Here is an 18,407-nt window from a genome sequence, read left to right on the forward strand (position 1 = left end):
CAATGTTAAGCATCTCCAATCCAGGCACTAGAGCAACGTTGTGTTTACTCTCAAAGATGTGTGAAATCAAGAACCCTTGAAAACGTAGAGGAAAGGGAGCAGTAGAAATCAATTAAGAGATTTATTGTGCCCAGAAAGCTTCACTGCATTTTCATTTATTCAAGGGCCATGATGGTTTGAGGTAGATTAAGACGACCCATTTGCTAGCATTTGATTCTGGTAGTAGTCTGTAGGCCTTGCCTCTGGGAATTGCACATACTGTTTAGAGACAGGTCAGTATCAGCAAAAATAAATGATTATGGCTGATGTTAACCGCATTTCCTACATATTTTATTTTAAAACGGCAAGTACTTGTAAATGAAGATGACCTGGAAGCGAGACCGTGTTTATTTGGCGTGTTTCCAAACGGTCTTCACTTACATGCAACGTGAAGAATAAAAACATGGGAACTGTGATCCTGAATGCCATGGAGGTAGGGCGTCAGGTAGTGTGGTGACACAGATGTGCATAAAAAGAACAAAATATTCCGTAGCAATTTTTTTTTTTACCTCATATCAAATTCTGCACACACCGTGAATTCAAATTAATCTGTGGGAAAAGCATTCTTATGTTTTGAAACTTCAGTTGGGTGACGTGATCACTGTAAAGGTCTGTGACTAGAGTCATAGCATTGAATCCTGGTTGGTGTAGGGAAATAGGGACTTGTATTTATAGTGTTACGAGTTTTCAGCCTGTGACAGACAGCACTAACAAGACTGTACCTAGTACCAGCATTTTTATAAGTGCCCATTACAAGGATACATTGCAGAACTCACCCCATAACACTCTTACATTATCTCTTAGAATAAAACTTTGTTTCAAGAGGTCATTTAATTACTGGCTCCTAAACTGCCTATTCGTTTGTTGATTAACCAATTGCTCATATCCCAGGTAGCAGACACCCTGATGAGAAGGCTGCTTTCTGTCTCACCCTAGGCTTCACAGCACAAGAATCCCTCCCTCCCCCCGCAAGAGGCATCTCAAACTCACCATTAAGCGTTCGGGAAACTTATGGTTAGTATATGAACAGTTTTTATAAAATTAAAAAAAAAACATGGGCACGGTCCTCATAGATCCTGCCCGCGTCCACCTCTCTTTACTTCCATGCAGATATTCTTTACTAGCACTAAGGACCATGTCACCCTTGCTGTTCAGAGCCAAGAAAAGAGATGTGGGACTTTCCCTCTTGTTTTGTATAACAAAGGGACAGACCGACTGCTTTGGGCTTGAGGCCTATGAATGATGGCCCAGTGCAGGTGCAGAGACAGTAGCTGTTAGGCATCAGTGGTTCTGCAGGTGCAGTGGCACTTGGGCCGAGTGGTGTGAAGGGCCCAACTAAACTCCATTTCTACCTGTTCTGTTATACGATTGTTCTTTTCTTGCATTGGGGCCCGGTGCACCCTTGCAGTGCCACTGTTGCTTTGGGCCTGGGAGAAATATTATAGCAGAGGAGAACTTTTAGCTTGGACAAAAGAGAAATAGAAGGGAGGGAAAGTGGGCATGATGAAGGCCCATGTTTTTAACAAAGGGCAGAGGAGACAGCCCACTTGCTAGGAAGTAGCTATAATTGGTGAAGCAAGAGCAGTGGCACTGGGGCCCAGGAGGGTGAGGGGCCCACTGCATCACAATTATGAGTGTCTTACTTTACAAAAGGGGCATTGGGGCTCATATTCCTTGCTCATCCTTGCTACAAAGAGGGGCAAAATGTGAGAGCTAATTATGTTTGGGAAGGAACAGAGCGCCTGTTCCAAGATCAGAGTGGTAGTCGGGTATCATGGGGATCGGAGGCAGGGCAGCCTGCTACTCAGGACTGAAGCTATCATTACTGTAGCAGGCGCTGTTACACTGTGGCATAGGATTGTGAGGGTCTCATAACACCGCAATTTTCAGAAGCAGTGCTGTTGAAAAACTACTGTTTTTCTTCCCCAAGTCTCACATTTAGTGTGGATAATGACTTGCAGAAAAAGTACCCCTGAAAAGATCTCATAAGCACCGCCCCTTGCCCTCAGACCTGCCCCTTTCCGCTGCTCCAATTCATGCCACAACATTGGGGGAGGGGGTGTGGAGGGCGGCGACTACAAAACATTTAGCTTAAGGGGCTCAGAGCAAAAAAGTTTAAAGACCTCTGGGATAGATTAAACTCCAGCTAACTAATGTATTTCAATTTAATTGCATAGGTATATACTATTATCTTAAATATCCTTAATTTTATGTATTCATTTATATTGATTTACCGTGGTGAAGTATTTTAAATGTTTTTCATCCTGAGCACTGCTCAGCCTGCTACCTCAGTGCCACTTGATGCGTATGGGGCAGAGAATCAACCAACTGTCCGAATCCTAACAGACAAGCTATTGCCTTTGTTTCTGTCCAGCAACAGTACAGGAGAGATGTTTCTGCTTAAATGAAGACTAAATTGGGAGACTCTTGATAGAACACACTCCATGTCCTTGGTCCTTTTCTTTTTTATCTGTCCACCCCAGACCCACCATGACATCTATGACTAAAGACGTTAATTAAAGGTATGTTCTCTTTTTTTAGTAAACCCAACTCTTTGCAAAAGGAACCAACAAGCAGCTGTCACTCACAATATAGGTTTGAGCAAAATAGGCTCCTACATAAAAATAATATGCTTTAAAGAAATTAAAACTGCCAAACGAAAACAAAAGTTTACACCATACTCTGGTTATACTGGACAAAGCTTAAAAACAGTGTGCACTGTCTGGTACACAAAGCCACCGGATACATAACATAACTTCACATGTGAACAACTATCAAACGCTATTCAAAGAAAAGGGGAACGAATTAAGGGAAACTCCATAAAATCACCAGCAGGTTGCTACGATCAAACCGTAAGTGACAAACTGGGTCAGAGGAACAAAATGGGTCCTTACTTTGTGCTGGTGGTGGGCAGCACCACTCACTTCTGGAGCCCAGAACTCATTTTTCACGGTCAGACGTTGACCCGGAGCAAGCCAGAGAAAAGCAGAAAGGGAAAAAATAGTTGGAGAAAGAAAAAGATATGAAAACTCTGACAAAGGTAGAAAGTAGCAATGAAAAGAGCCCATAGGAGTGAGATAAAGAGACAGGCAGTGTATTGGTGGAATAAAGCGGCATGGAGTGGAAACAAGAGTAGGCATCATTCCTGTTTGGCCATGACGACCGCAACTTAAAAGGTTTGTGACAACGCATTGCCCCCCGCCGCCCAATTAATCACGGAGGAAAAAGCAGACTTCCAACACCAATCGACAGGCCTACAGTTAAATGTGTTATTTACCTGTCCCAGCTATCTTACTCTGAAACCTAAAGTCACATATTCTCGTACGATCCGCTTCATAAAAACGCCCTAAATAAATGTTAATTGTTGACACGGACCCCTCGTGACGTTACACAATTGTCAGCCCTGCAGGTTCCATCGTTGTTGGGGGTCGGGGCGCACTGGGCCTGGCCGAGAGCCACGTCATCAGTCTGTGCGCTGCTTGTCTCGCGGGGCTTTGGGCAGCAGACTAAAGTCGTCATCACTTGAGGTTCCTGCCTCGCGCCGTCTGTGGGCAGACCGCTAACCCTACTCTAAAGGCCACGGCCGGCTTGTCAGGACATATCTCATGAAGTCAGTCAGGCATAGGGCGGCAGCTGACGTTTTCGTGGTCGGCGAGACGGAGGTTGAGTGGTGTGCAAGTCATCAGTGCCTGAGCTGGAAGTGTGGGTGTTGTGTAAGAGTGCCTGCAGAGGCGCAACTAGAGCCAAATTTAGGGGGGGGGGGGGGGCTGAACCTTTAATCAGTAGGCAGAGTGGAGCTGCCGGGCCTCCCAACAAGGGGTGAGACAACAGCAAGGCCTAATTAACATTGAAATTGTCTTTTAAAGACTCTGTGAAACGTTCGGGTGTGGATGTGTGTGTGGCCGGGATCTGACTAATCCCGGGCTGCCACACACGATGGGGGGGGGGGGGGGGGGGCAGAAGCCGGTGAGTCCAATGGGTGTTGCGCGCCAGTCATCGGTTCCTACAGTGTTGATGCGCCTTCTGTGGCTCCTGATACACTGACTCCAGGAGTGTAGGCGCCGCTCCCGCGTCTCCTAGAGGGTCTCAGAGTGCCCTCTCGAGACCAAGACTGGCAGATGTGTAGGATCTTAGCATAGTGTATGGCACAGGCTAAATAGTCCGTAGACTCCTATCCTTAATTGCTACTGAGTTTGTCACCACCTGTCATGGCAGTATGAAACACGATCGTATAAATTATTTCCTAAGAACTATACACTATTTAAAATTAATTATGCGGCACCTTAAAGTGATGGTATTACTTCATGATTTTGTCATTATTACACTTGTTAAAACTGAGCATTGGTTGCACCTCAGTAGTACTAGTTTAACACCCAAATATGAAAATAAGCAACAGAAAAGAGACGGATTCAGAAAACGAAATTGGAAATTTCGCTTGACATTGACTGTGGTATCCTGAAACCTGGCATGTATCCAGCCCGCGTGGAGCAATGTTGGACTCCCAATTAGAAGCTTGTAAAATATGGATTTAATCATAATGATCACCCTCAAACCACTCCCTAGAGCTTTGACATTGTCAGAGCTGCTAGGATTATGAGGTATGGAGTACTAAATTATGCAGCACATTCTCAAATCAGCATTATTTTCATCTATTTGAAATAAAAACATAATTGTGGTGAACTTGCAAATGTTAAAATTATTTAGCAAATGCACAAATTCCTTAAGTGTTAAGTAAATGCTGCAGCCACAGAATCGCCTACATCGACTGACCATAATCCTCAATGGTGGTATTTGGGTAACCATTATTATATATCTTTCGATATCCCCCCACCTCTCTTCCAAAATCACAGCTGCCCACTGCATCCTTGGACTCGCTTCAGTGGCATGCTAGTGCATTACCAGCTCAGGAATAACTTGACTGTTATGCTGATCCACCATGTAATATAACTACAAAAACTGAATTTCAGCGTGTTGTGTCCACCTCAGTGCAGTGTAAGCGTTCTTCCACTGGCATATAATAAGCACAGATACATACTGGTGAAAAAAATGTGCAATGTAATCTTGTAAATTTGTTGTACTAAACCTCTTAAATGCAAAGAGTGAGGTTAAAATACATGTACGTGTGGACAATGTAATTAATATCTTCATTATTTCATCATTTAGAGGGGAATAGTCTGCATGCCTGACTTGATGTATATAAATACACTCTTAATGTTCTCTATATCTTCAGTGCAGGTAGTGGGTGGCCTCAGAAAAATCGTATTGGGTCATCAAATAGATAATTGAGAGGTCGTCTCACCCACAATTTATCGTGGCATGATTTCATCATAGGCGAGCTCTCACACCGGAGCAGGATGATACCACTCCACCGGACCTCAACCAAGTGGATGAGGATTGGGAGTTCTTAGATGACTGTTTCAGGACAATTTTGTTGGCCCTGTATTAATTGTGAAATGAAGAAAATGGGTTAAAAATACCTATGGGTATATCCAAAAGAATTTTCTTTATTTTTGGGTACCCCTGGTATCATTGAAATGATATGGGTATGGTCACTGGATTGAATTCCATGATTCGTCTGGCCATTCTGGGGGAAAGACTACCAACACATGTTTTGATCTATGTTGTCTGTCTAAAAAGGTCTCAGGACTTTGGCAGGGTAGGAAAAGAAGAACTCCCTAGCTATCACAGTCATGTACTACAGTTGAATGAAGGAAATGATCCATCCCATGTTAACGTCGGATCTGATGTACACCCATGCTGATTATACTAAGGGCTTCATGGATCGGGGGTGGGGGGGAGCGTCTCCATTGTAGTCATGCATTCAAGATTGACGCTAGCCCGGTATCCCTACCAGGAGTCCCTCTTGAAAACACATTAATGAAGCATGCCACAATAAGTTGTGGGTGAGTTGCCCTCTCACTTACCTATTCGATGACCCAATACGGTTATTCCCTCATCAAGTTCGGAGTAGTTGGACAGATGTGATATATACTCAACTATTTTGTGTAAAAGTATTGTACTAGGAGGACATACTTGACTGGAATCCTCTTGAATCTCCTGTGGTGATATGTCCTCAGGAAAAAAGACGTCTCTTGTCTCAACCAATGAATGTATGACCTCAAATGGACCTAATCCCATCCTCATCCTAAATCGCCTTTTCACCCAGTCAACCTAGGTTCCAACTCTTAGTAGATTCCTACTCCTCATCCGCTCTGAAATGTCTCCGAAGCCACACCCAATATTTTGGCCTCAACTGGTGTTAATGCATGGAAAATAATCTGTTTGTATGATATTTGAAGGAAAGGCCAGATGATAGTTTAAAAAGTCAGAACAACTCATTTCTGAGTAGTTCTTCAATAGTAGACTAGGAAAACGCAGAACTGAAATGCTCCACCACAAAACAGGCACCCAACATTGGGAAAGGAGTTTCTCAGTCTTTTTTAAGATCATTGACTAACTGAAATACTTAGGAATATAAGAATATTCATTTTGAAGAGACAGTATTTTAGTGGTAATTTCAGAGTATATGATACAAGAGGGCTACAAACACCCATTTTTAGGCACATCCACCACTAGAAAAAGATAAAACCGGGCTAAAAGGGGAACTTTCAACTGTTCGAAGGACCCAGAATTGCCTCACAAATGCACACACCACACTGGAACCCTCGATATGTGGGGCTCCTCAGTCCATTGAGATACTCCTTACCTACTGAATCAAGCCCAGGCATTTTTGATACCAGTAATTTAACCTCAAACGACATAGGAACCTTAAAGTGATGCAAAACTCTATCATGCCTATGCTCCCAGCCACTCCGTATTCTCCCCCACCAGGAAATGGAGCACTCCAATACACAGGACCCCTGAGCAGGTCGAGCTCACCTAACTCACTTCAGTTGTAGGCACTGTAGTGTCAGAATGTTCCTCATTAATGCTCATTCTTTGACCAAACCCAATTTGGAGATCGCAGTGAGAGTAACATCCTGTACTAGATGTTACAAAGACCTCGTTTTCAAGTAATCCCCAAACAATCCTTGACACCCCTTCTCTACCTAATACAATCCCAATGAATAAAAACATTTGCCGAAGTAGTGATTCTGCTCTCATATAGCATATATCTCTATCATGTTAGGTGATCCCTCACTCAAGCTGCACCTCCTTTCAGCACCTAATTCCACAAGGAAATTAAGGATCTAACCTTGTCTACTCGAACCTACGTTAGAGTAGAGGACACGAGCAACAAACAAGCTGTCATTTTCATTAGTTTACTCAAGTAATGTCTATTCCAAATTCTAGTGCATGCCAGACTCTAACTTTGTTTGTACATTGGTTCGGGTCCAATCATTGATCATTGATCATTCTAATGACACTCTTCCCACAAACTTCAACACAACAAAGCGACTAGCCCAACTAATTAAACACAATATAAATACTGGACGACTAACCATCTCTCCAGCCAGATCGCATATTGTCTCTAGGACCAACTTTTATAAAGGATGACAAAAGCATCACTCCAGTGCTGTAATGCAAGCAGTTGTCACCACCTGTGCTGCAAAAGCCAAATGCTGAACAATTCGAATTGGGGAATTACAGACCCATTTAAATCCTTATTTTTAGTAGAAAACAAGGTTATACGCCAACTACAAGAATTCCATGAACCAAGTACCACATTTCAGGGCAGATACATTTCAGACCAGGCAAGCTCTTCACCTGCAACATCTGAAAACAGAGATGATCTGGTCTGTTTCTTGACCGTGGGAGGGCTGAAATTCTAATCTTTCTTTATCTTTCTGTGGTCTGTAACTTTCTAGAACAATTAGGCAAAAACTGGGCAGGAGTTCTTCGGTGTTCTCATTTGCTCCTTTGAAACCGCAGACAACAATTAGGAATGACGTCATCATTCTTCCCTTTGAAACCCATCGCTTGAGGTCCCTTGGACACCACATTTCACTCCGCTGCTTGTCAATATTTACACAAAGATCCTTTGCCCGGTTCATCTCCCAATGCCACTGAAATTCCAAATGTATGCAGGTGACATTCAAATCCACATTTCCATGACCAAAATTATAGAGACCAGCAATCAAATTCAGCTGCCTGCCTGTAACAAATTGACTTGTGGGCAAAGGAATGGCGCAAAAACTGAAAAAAACAGCCACTCCCATCTCAGATCAAACATTAAAACACCCTGGGGTGTACTTCGATGGAGAGCTCTATCATGCACACCAAACTGCAGTAGTAGTTAAAAAACACCCATCACCAAATGAAAATTCTTATAAACTTCACCCACTGCAAATATTTTATACACACAAACCCCTATTTAGCTCGCAGGTGGTTGGCCCTTTCTCTGCCCCATAGCTACAAGATAATCTTTGTGGGACCTCCCAAAATAGGCTCCCAGAACTACAGCGGGTGTAAAACCAAATGACCACACTACGCCTCAACCTCGAGAAATCAGACCATATTAGTTCTCAAACTGCACTCTACTGAGTCCTAGTGGCCCAGAGAATAACATTCAAAGTACTTTGCACAACATTCTAAGTGCTTTGCAGAAGGTAAAACCACACTAAAACTCTCTGTAGCCTCACATCAAGTAAATAATATGTGATTGCACAAACCAAATATCCTTGGAAGATCTGAGGCGATTGGGAACATTTATGGGTCCCAGCTCTGAAATTCCCACAGCCTAAAGCTTGGGAACTAACCACAACTGTCAGTATTAAATGACATTTAAAAAGGAGCCTCTTCAGTGAGGCCTTCAATGCGTAGCCAGAATCCAAGGGGACACTCCCTGTTCTGTCGACTCTTTTCAACATGGAGCAGATACACATGGTGGGAACCATGAAAGAACCAGTGCTGTAGAAACGGCTTAAAAGCGTAACTATGTGTCACTGTTTCCATTTTAAAATTGTGGTTTATGTATTGGTTATTATATAGTGTTCGTGTTGTGGTGGTTATCTATCTTCAAGTCTGTTTGCCCTCCTCTCCATACAGAAAATGTAGTCAAGTTGATAAAATTGTGGGCAGCTCTTTCAGAGCTCTGCCTTAATCTTCAGTGCGCGCACTGGTGTGGAAGTGTCCAACACGTGTATTGAGCTGCACACGCCCTGGTGCATGTCTCTATTTCTGGTTATTTTCTGGCAGTGTCTTGCTGATTCTGAAGGCTGCACGTGAGGGGCAGGGCACTTGACTCCCACGGCTGTAGGTTGGAGCTTTAATGAATGCCATGATGGAGGCCCCCACGCCCATCCCTCTATACTCTTGTTCTGGTACGCCCTGATGGCCATTGGTGCCAGCTGGGTGTTGCCTTTAAACCTATTATTCATTATATACTGTGAAACGTGCTTAAGGGAGGCCCTGTTTGGAAGGAAGTGAGCTTTTCTGTGGGCTTGAGCCATGTGTTTGTCCAAGCCAACCACACATAAACCGTCACAAAAGAGGGACGTGTTCAGGAAAGCATAGGTGTCTTTAGATTGTGTGCATAAGGGAGTGTTGCTCCAGTTTCACGGCCCTTACCCTCCTACCCCCACCTGCTGAAGCTAAAACGTGCATGTGATGGTTGAAGGTATCCTGATCGCCCACTAGGGCACACCGATGATGCCTCCATTCTATGAAAGTGTCTGCAGTGACCTGGGGAGGTCCCAGCTCATTCTCTCTTTGGAAGAATGCTCTTTCAGAATAGAGTCTGTGCTGCCCAGGAGAAGGTAAACAACGCAGGACGAGTCGGGTAGGTGAGTCCTGCGGCGCTACAGCCGCCTCATGACCCGAGGTACCCCAGAGCACTTGCAAGAGAAACAATCATACATCTGAAGAGTGGGATCCATTACCTCGAAATCACTCCGATCACCTGCCCCCACAAACAGAAGCGGTATCACTGCTCTCAACTGACATGCCTTGTTAACAGAGAGCCGCATATGGCGGCGTCTTAACTTTTCACTTTCCATACACCTCCTTCCAAAACGCACAAATAATGTTTGCACTATTTCGCCCAGCATGTACACACAGCCCCCAGCGCCACATGGGAATGTACTCAAGCCCCTCTTAGTCGCAACCCCCCTCAACACTGGCAGGAGCGGCCTTGGGCGGCACAGATCAGAGCGGTTCCTGGTTAGTCCTTTCAGAGAATGTATGTGTTTGGTTTCCTTCAGAGATTAGATTAAAGGTGCGAGTGCCTCGATAACAAATATGGCCTGTTGTTGAAAGCCTGCTTGAATCGGTTGTAACCAGTCAACTGGGTAACAGAAGTTAATCTGCGAGGGGACTAGAGTTTGCTCTGAATAAACCCAGAATGCTAGCATTTAAAGGTTAACTTTTGGACCCCACCGAAGGCATGGGCCCGGTGAACATGTAGTCTGCGGCGTGCCAGATAACACCCTGTTAATCGGACACAATCTAAGTGGCACTGCTTCTATGCACTGAGTGTGCAGCATATGCTATTACCGCTCAGTCACTATACCTGCCCAATACAACATGGTGCGTGACTGCGTGGAAGTCATTTAGGGTAGGTGCTGGGACTGCTGTGAGGCATAAAGCAACCTTCAGTAAACAGAAAATACTTTAGCTCCTGTACCGGTGCGGGGGAGAGGGTACCACACATCTCACATTTTCCTCAGCAAAACAACGCGACACCAAACCATAAATTATAATAAAAGTGGTAAAACACGTGTCAGCGACATTAACATGGCAGCCAAACAGACCACATGATCATGCATATGGAGACGTCAGCACTCTGTGCTCTGGTAAATGCTTCTAGTTCATCTAGTATTGGTGCATTTTGGTACGGGTTATGTGTACAGCACAAAGAAATCAGAGACGACAAGTACCAATATGCAAATAAACCAAATGCTGGCTGAGTGAAAAAACTAATATGTTGAACCGACTGGAAGATCCATACTTGCGCACCGAGGGAGGTACAGTAACCCAAGTTAGTCAAATAAAGAGCACCTACAGACAATGCGCTATCGAAAACAGTTGGAAAGAGGACCTTCAATATCTCAAAGTTAAAAGTTCAGCTATCCCCTTTTTAGCATCGCAGGAGAGCATGGATTACTTTCCGTACCTATATACAATTCCAGACAAGACTTTACGGAATGCATTTATGCTGCTGAGGGTGGGCATTTTCCTGGGTTTGTGTATAACCCTTAATGGTCACACTTGGTGTGCCTCAGGGATCTGCCCTTTCACCCATTCTTTTCAACCTCCTAATGGAGCCTTTGGCGAATGCTCTGAAATCATCAAACATTCTATATCACCTGTACGCGGATGACACCCAGTTGTATCTGAAAATCACCTCGCCAGATTACTTAATTGCCCTCAACACTACTCTACTGAACACGCAAAGTTGTCTCACTAACAACCACCTGATGTTGAATACCAAAAAAAGGAATTCATTCTCATCTCACCTCCTAGTCACACCCCAAAGCTTGACCTCTGGTTAAAACACCTAACCTCCTTTGACTGTGTCCCCCCCATCATTGTCTCAGCAAAATCCCTAGGAATCTCCATTGACAAACATTTGAATAAGCAGTCGCACATCTCTATTGCCACCAAGGAAGCTAATCACAAGATGAGTATATTAAGGAAACTCAAAGCCCTCCTCCCTCAGGCAGATCTAAAAATTGCAGTACAAGCCCTAGTACTGCCAAGATTAGACTACGGAAACACCACCCTCTGTGGTCTCCCTAAATACAAGTTGGGCCCGCTGAGAGCAGCACTGAATGCTGCGGCTAGACTGGTATCAGGAACCAAAAGAAATAGTCACATCTCACCAACCTTGAAAGCACTGAATTGGTTGCCTTACGAGGCAAGAATACACACTAAAGTGGCGTGCATGACGCACAAAGCAATTCACAACAATACTCCCAGTTACTTGGCGCTAAAGCTGGAAAAGTCTGGAGGATGCAGACAACTACGAAGTGCAAGCACTTTCCTTATGAAACCTCAATCCTTCCATAAGAAGAGAACAGGCTGTAGAGCTTTCGCAGGGATTGCACCAAAGATTTGAAACTCTTTACCTCCTCTAGTGCGTGGAATCACTTCCTTTACTGCATTCAAAAAGGAAGTAAAAAGACTACTAATTAACAAATTCATGCCCTAAGTTTTAATTATAGAATGTCACTGAGTCATCTGTAAGACCCTATTACCACTGCATAGCTCAGATGGATTGGTATAGTCTACTGTATGTAAGACTTATATCACAGCCCTTTTTGCTCTATTATTGTATGCAGTCTAATGCTTAGTTGGCTGTGGTCCGCCTGGTCATCTATACATTGTATATATCAACTTTGAATCGTTAGACGTTATAATATGTATGTATGTTTGCTAACACAAACTCCAAACGTTCATTAACTGTCTATTGTACAACATCCTGCAGAATCTCGGTCCTCTCTTTGTTATGCATATATTTTATATTTCTATTTTACAAATTGACAAATTTGAATGTGTGTATACCACTTCAACCATTTATGTTCTTTTATTGTAAAGCGCTCTGATAACCTTGTGGGTCAGGTTCGCGCTATATAAAACTTTATAAATGATTATAAAAATAAATATAGGGGTTAGAAACCAAAGTAGACCAGTGCCATGGCCAATGCCCCTGTAAGCGAGGTAGGAAATATTCAGTGAGTATCTATTGATCGATTTTGTACTCTTACTCGAGGAAAGGAAGAAGAGTCTCCGTCCTGTATTCAGAAAGTATGGGATACAGTAAAGAGAAATGGGTTTAAAATTGTTATGTGATCTTAGATATCAGGACGTGGCCATTACCACCGTCAATACCCGCAAATAATTTTAACATCCCAGTTTAGGCCTTTTTCCTCTTCGTGATTTGAGAACAAAGGTTAACACACCCTTAAGTGGGTAGTGTGGCATCTTGAATTGGTAAGCATATCTTGTTCCACCAAGAGGATGCCTCAACAGGTTGGGAGATGGGAAATTTGACTTGATAGCAAGGATTGTTAAGAGAGTATCTTGTGATTGAGACATGCAACTATACATGTATTGCACTTTATAATGCCCATGTGAGGAAACTGAGTTACAAGCTGTGGTAAATGTGCAATATTTAAATGTACGAATGTATTTCTTGGAAATAAAGTATTTTGATTGAACAGAAATTAATCTGCAAGGGGACTAGAGTTTGCTCTGAATAAACCCAGGATGCTAGAATTTAAAGAATAACTTTTGCACACTTCCGAAGGCATAGGCCCGGTGCACATGTATGAAAAGTAGTCAGAACACCCTGTCATCATTGGACACAATCTAAGTGGCATTGCTTCTATGCGGAGTGTGCAAGATATACTATTGCCGCTCAGTCACCATACCTGCAGAATACAACATGGTGCGTAGAAGTCAATTAGGGTAGGTGCTGGAACTGCTGTAAGGCACAAAGCAACCTTCAGTAAACAGAAAATACTTTAGCTCCTATACCGGTGTGGGGAAGGGGTACCGCACATCTAACATGTTCCTCAACAACAAAACAACGTGACACCAACCCAGAAGTTATAATACAAGTGGTTAAACACGTGTGAGCGACATTAACATGGCAGCCAAACAGACCCCATTATCATGCACTGGTAAGTGCGACTAGTTCATGTAGTCATGGTGCATTTTGGTACTGGCAGCGTGTATCGCACGAAGAAATCAAAAAAGACAAGTACCAATATGCAAATAAACTAAATGCGAGCTGAGTGAGACAGTTAAAGCCACACGAATTGTTAAAACATAAATCGTCATCTCTTTGACGTTAGTAGGGTAATCTGCCTAGATACTTTGTGCGTCGTTCTCAAGCAGAGTATAAACTAAATGCAATAAATAATCATTCTAAAGTTCGCACCCATCTTCGGTTCTCTCGGGTGTGAATATGTATGCAACCCTCTTCTCACACTTTAGGTCCTGGTGAATTGTACGTTCACTCCCCCATTATACGTACCGCAAAACAAGGCCGTTGTCTCTCCTACCTGAAGGCGCTCACCTCTAACAAGGATCAGTTTCGATTTCTGGATTATAGCATACTTATGGGTCTACCTTTCTGGGAAACGGCCATGCCAGCTAAAGCAGGTGGTACTCGAGTGAAAAAAGAGGATTTTTCAAAAGCTGCATTTCAGATTATTTAATAAACAAAATAGGCTCTTATTTAAAATATTTGTTCTCAAAATATGTGCATTGGTTTGAATACAGAGGTCCTTTGCAAGCACGGTCCGGAGGCGAGCGAAGACCCAGTCCTCTCCACAGCCCCCTTCACAGTTGGCGCTAGCTCCCAGAGTTCCCCCGCGCCCGGCCCTGCCTGGCCGCCCCGGGCCGGCCGGGGTCAGATGGTGGACTCGTTGATAAATATCTTGGCTTTGAGCGTCTGCAGGTTGTGCTGGATGAAGTTCTCGGAGGGCAGGGTCTCGGAGAAGCGCGAGTCCTTGCGCCGGGACCAGCTGCGCTTCTTGATGGAGTTCTGGATGGTCTCCGAGGTGAAGTAGTACACCATGGGGTCGAAGCAGCAGTTGGACACGGCGATGCACAGCGTCACCGGGTACATGGTGCGCACGGCGCGCGCCACCGCGCAGTTGCTGAGCGCCTGCGTGCGCATGAGCGAGTACAGCACCAGGTTCACGTTGTAAGGCACGAAGCAAAAGCAGAAGATGGCCAGGTGCACGACGATCATCTTCAGCACCTTGGCCTTGCTGAGCTTGCTGCGGCTCAGCGTGACGGGCCGGCGCAGGATGCGCAGCACCATGGTCGAGCAGAAGACGTTGACGATGAGCGGGAGGAAGAAGCCCACGATCTCGACGAAGATGACGATCTTGGAGAGGTAGGTCCTCCAGGTGTCGTTGGAGAAGTTCTCGAAGCAGCTCTCCGTGGCGTTGTCGCGGTGCGCGTTGGTGGAGCGGAAGAAGCTGGCCGGCACCGAGCCGGCGATCACCGTCAGCCAGACGGCCAGGCACACGGCCTTGGCCTTCCGCTTGGTGCGGATGGCCCTGGAGCGGAAGGGGTGCACGATGGCCAGGAAGCGGTCCACGCTGATGCAGGTCAGGAAGAGGATGCTGCCGTACATGTTGATGTAGAAGAGCGTGACGGAGATCTTGCAGAGCGTGTCCCCGAAGGGCCACTGGCGGGCCACGAAGTAGAAGATGCGGAAGGGCAGCGTGAAGACGAAGAGCAGGTCCGAGATGGCCAGGTTGATCATGTAGGTGGTGGTCTCGTTGCGCACCTTCAGCGTGCACGTGAAGATGTACAGGGCCACGCAGTTGGAGAGCAGGCCCAGCACGAACACCATGCTGAAGACGCAGCCATACAGGGTGTACTTGAAGGAGTCTTCGGCGGGACAGGAGGTGATGTTTGCGCTTACCATCATCGGAGGGGGCGGCCGCACTCCCTCTGCGCAGGCATGTGCCCCCTGCGCGCGCTCAAGAAGTGTTCCCTTAGTTCAAATCCCGGATCTGAAGCATTTACCCTCCTGCGCAGGGCGGCGGAAAGGTGCTCCCTTCACCGAGTGCCAGAAATACCATGTACCCGGCCCCCCGCGTGTCCAGGGCTGCTCACCGCGGGCTCGGCCAAGAGGCGGCCCAGGAGCCCTCAGCCAGCCCGGGAATGTCGAGCAGGGCTTCCCGCGAAGGCATTCTTCGGCTACTCCTGCTCTGTAATTAAATCCGAGGCATTCCAGGGGACTTCTTTCACCTCCTCCTCCTCCCCTCAAAACACCCCTCCAGGCGGTGTGAGAGGCAGACCCCTGTCGAGGCGAAGCGGGTCCGGCACAAAGGAACAAACACTTCTTTTCCAAGGTGAACCCTTGTTGCAGCGTAACTTGTGCCGGTGTTGCGTCTCCTCTGAAGCCTCCTTCACACCGCGGCAAAGTGACTCGCGCCCGGCCGGTGTCTTGTCTCCTCCGTCGCTCGTGTCCGGCGCGGCGTCTCCACTGAGCAGGGGAAGGAAGGAACTCCCGGGCGTGTAGCAGCGCCGCACAGGAAGAGGGGGCCGGCCCGCAGAAGAATGGGCCCTGCCCACTTTGTTTGCTTGTGACTCTAATCTGATAATGTGTCTGCTGGGAATATACCTTGGAGGCACGGCCTGCAGACTGCTGGGGCTGCGCTCCATTAACCCCTCACTAGCCAACAAAGGGGCTTTGGAGCCCAAGGTGGCGACTCACCAATTGCAGTGTAGAAGGAAAATATGTAGTAACCGCCCTTTAGAGGGGATTCGCGCGATATTTTCACCGTACACATGTTTTCACGCCAAAACACACACAATGTAACTCATCAGTAAAGCTGAAAGTCTAGAAGTTTTGTTAAATACTTTGAAACTTTTAACACGATTGTAATACATGCAATCCGACTTTTCACGGGAGTGCACAACGTTCTTCTCGAAGCTGGGGCACACATTTCGGCCTATATTTGTTTACATGGTAGATTTTCCCCATTCTTGGCGTAATATGGCAGTGCCTGTATTTTTATTTTTTCCCCCAACGTTGATGTGCGCTCTTTTTTGTTTTCTTCCGGTTCCATGATAGCGTTTTTTTCTGTTTTATATGGATCTATCCAGGACTTTAAGTGCGAAGAAATAACAGGGGCGGGGTCCTATCAAAATGGGCGTGGGCAATGTAATTAGGGGCGTGGCTTAAAACACCTACGCTCAGGGCAGGACTGGGAACCAAAATCGGTCCTGGCAAAGTGCTCGCCCCCCATCATGTCCGTCGGCCCGGGCAGAGTTAGCTTCGCGGGCTGGCGAGCATCTTATTGCAGCCGCACCCGAGTATTTAACAGGTCTTTAAAAGACCATTTACTTGCAAATGAGGCTTTTGTTGTGCGTTAACCCCTTCTTACAGCCACTCTGGCTAAGGTGGAAGAATTACCCCCCCCCCCCCCCAAATATTTTTCAGCCCCCCCGAAATTTGGCTTTAGTTGCCCGTCTGGGTGCTGCCGAGCTGTTTGCGAGGGCCAATTTTGTTACAGGGCCGATTTTGCAGCTGTGCTGCAAAAAACGGCCCTGTAACAAAAACGGCCCCCCAACCGTGCGGCGCACCGGGGTATTGCCCGGTGCCCGCTACGGCCAGTCCGGGCCTGCCTACGCTAGAAATCTGTGCTTAACGTAGTGTGCCGCCGGTCTGATATTTTGCTGCTTCTTTCATTGCATCCAGATATATAATGCAACAAGGGCAAACTCACGGGGGGGGGTGACGGTAACAGTCCAGCCACCGCTGAACCGGCCGCCCAATTATGACTTTGGCAGTCGGACCGCCATGGCAGTGGTGTAGCAGTCAGGGGCTAAGTAATATGCTGGTGGTGCCGCTGTGGCACCGCCATGCATTTTACGAGTTTCAGGACTGCCATAGATTGTCATGAAGGTCTTTCCTCCATGATAAGACTGGCAGGAGGCCCTTAGTTGCAGGGGATGATTGCGGGGGAGCACAACATGTGCCCCCATGTGTGTATGCGCTCCAGTAACTGCACGGCATGGACTTTACCGTTCATGCCGTGCAGGAACTGTTTTTGGTGTTCCATTGAGGTTCATCTTTTCAGAAGGCACCACCATGGACTGTCAAAAACAGCCCACGAGATACAAGGAAACTTGTAATCTGGCGGGTTTGACAATGCAGAAATAGGCCACCGGCGTGGCGGTCTGTTCCTGCCCAGCCAAACTCTTAATCAGGCCCCAAGTAACATGACACCTACAACAAGCCAGGACTATTGGCTTTGCCAGTGGTTGTTAGTTGCATAAGATAAATAGGTAACAAATATGGCTTCGTTGTATATAATATTGAAACTGCTTCCATTCTGAAACGATGATACTGAAAGAATTATACTGTGTTCCTTTGAAGTTACCGCAAAGGAAGTGACAGGTGGTAATGCTGCAGAGTTGTTTTTTTCCACCCTGAGGATAAGGGCAAAATTGGAGAGCTCGATAGGGACCGTCTCAACACCTGCTTTTCAGAATTGCTGGTGCTGAGCACCAACAGGACTCTGCCCACTTAAAGCCCTGGATCTATCTATTTGACTATAGAATATAGTCTTTTTTTCCTGCGATTTTTCGTTTTGGAACTCCATTCCTCCTTTCCATCTGTTGTGTATGCATTAGTGTGCCGTGTATATATTTCTGTCCTTGTTATAGTGCAACGGCTCACTCTGAGGAGTTTCTCAGCGCTTGCAATGTCAGACAAAGACAGGAGAATCAGAACAGCCAGGGTTTTAATCTCTTCGTAAAGATCTGGAAGTCTGAGCAGGAGCGGATGTGATAAAGAAGTTTATTCCAATGGTAGGGGGCTAGGTAGGAAAAATTTCTGCCTCCATTTCTGTCAGTGCGGATACGTGGAGGATAGGATATTAGATGACCTAAGCTGCCTAGAGGGCTGATAGTATCTAAGCCTGGAATGTAAGAGTGCTGGCTGAGCTGTG

General features: G+C 45.8%; 2 protein-coding genes across 2 annotated transcripts in view; one reads left to right on the forward strand and one right to left on the reverse strand.

Moving 5' to 3' along the window:
- The window catches only part of RB1 (RB transcriptional corepressor 1), a 1,127,005-nt gene that overhangs the window by 581,298 nt on the left and 527,300 nt on the right, over positions 1-18,407 (forward strand). The window lies entirely within an intron of this gene.
- LPAR6 (lysophosphatidic acid receptor 6) lies at positions 14,126-16,024 on the reverse strand. Its single transcript, XM_078657334.1, has one exon. It carries the CDS (start codon positions 15,371-15,373, stop codon positions 14,339-14,341), a length of 1,035 nt encoding a protein of 344 aa, XP_078513460.1. The 5' UTR covers positions 15,374-16,024; the 3' UTR covers positions 14,126-14,338.

Source organism: Lissotriton helveticus, chromosome 8, assembly GCF_964261635.1.
Source record: "Lissotriton helveticus chromosome 8, aLisHel1.1, whole genome shotgun sequence".
Classification (NCBI taxonomy): Eukaryota; Metazoa; Chordata; class Amphibia; order Caudata; family Salamandridae; genus Lissotriton; species Lissotriton helveticus.

Coding starts and splice junctions, on each gene's coding strand:
- LPAR6 (XM_078657334.1), bottom strand. CDS start 15,373: ATGATGGTAAGCGCAAACATCACCTCCTGTCCCGCCGAAGACTCCTTC.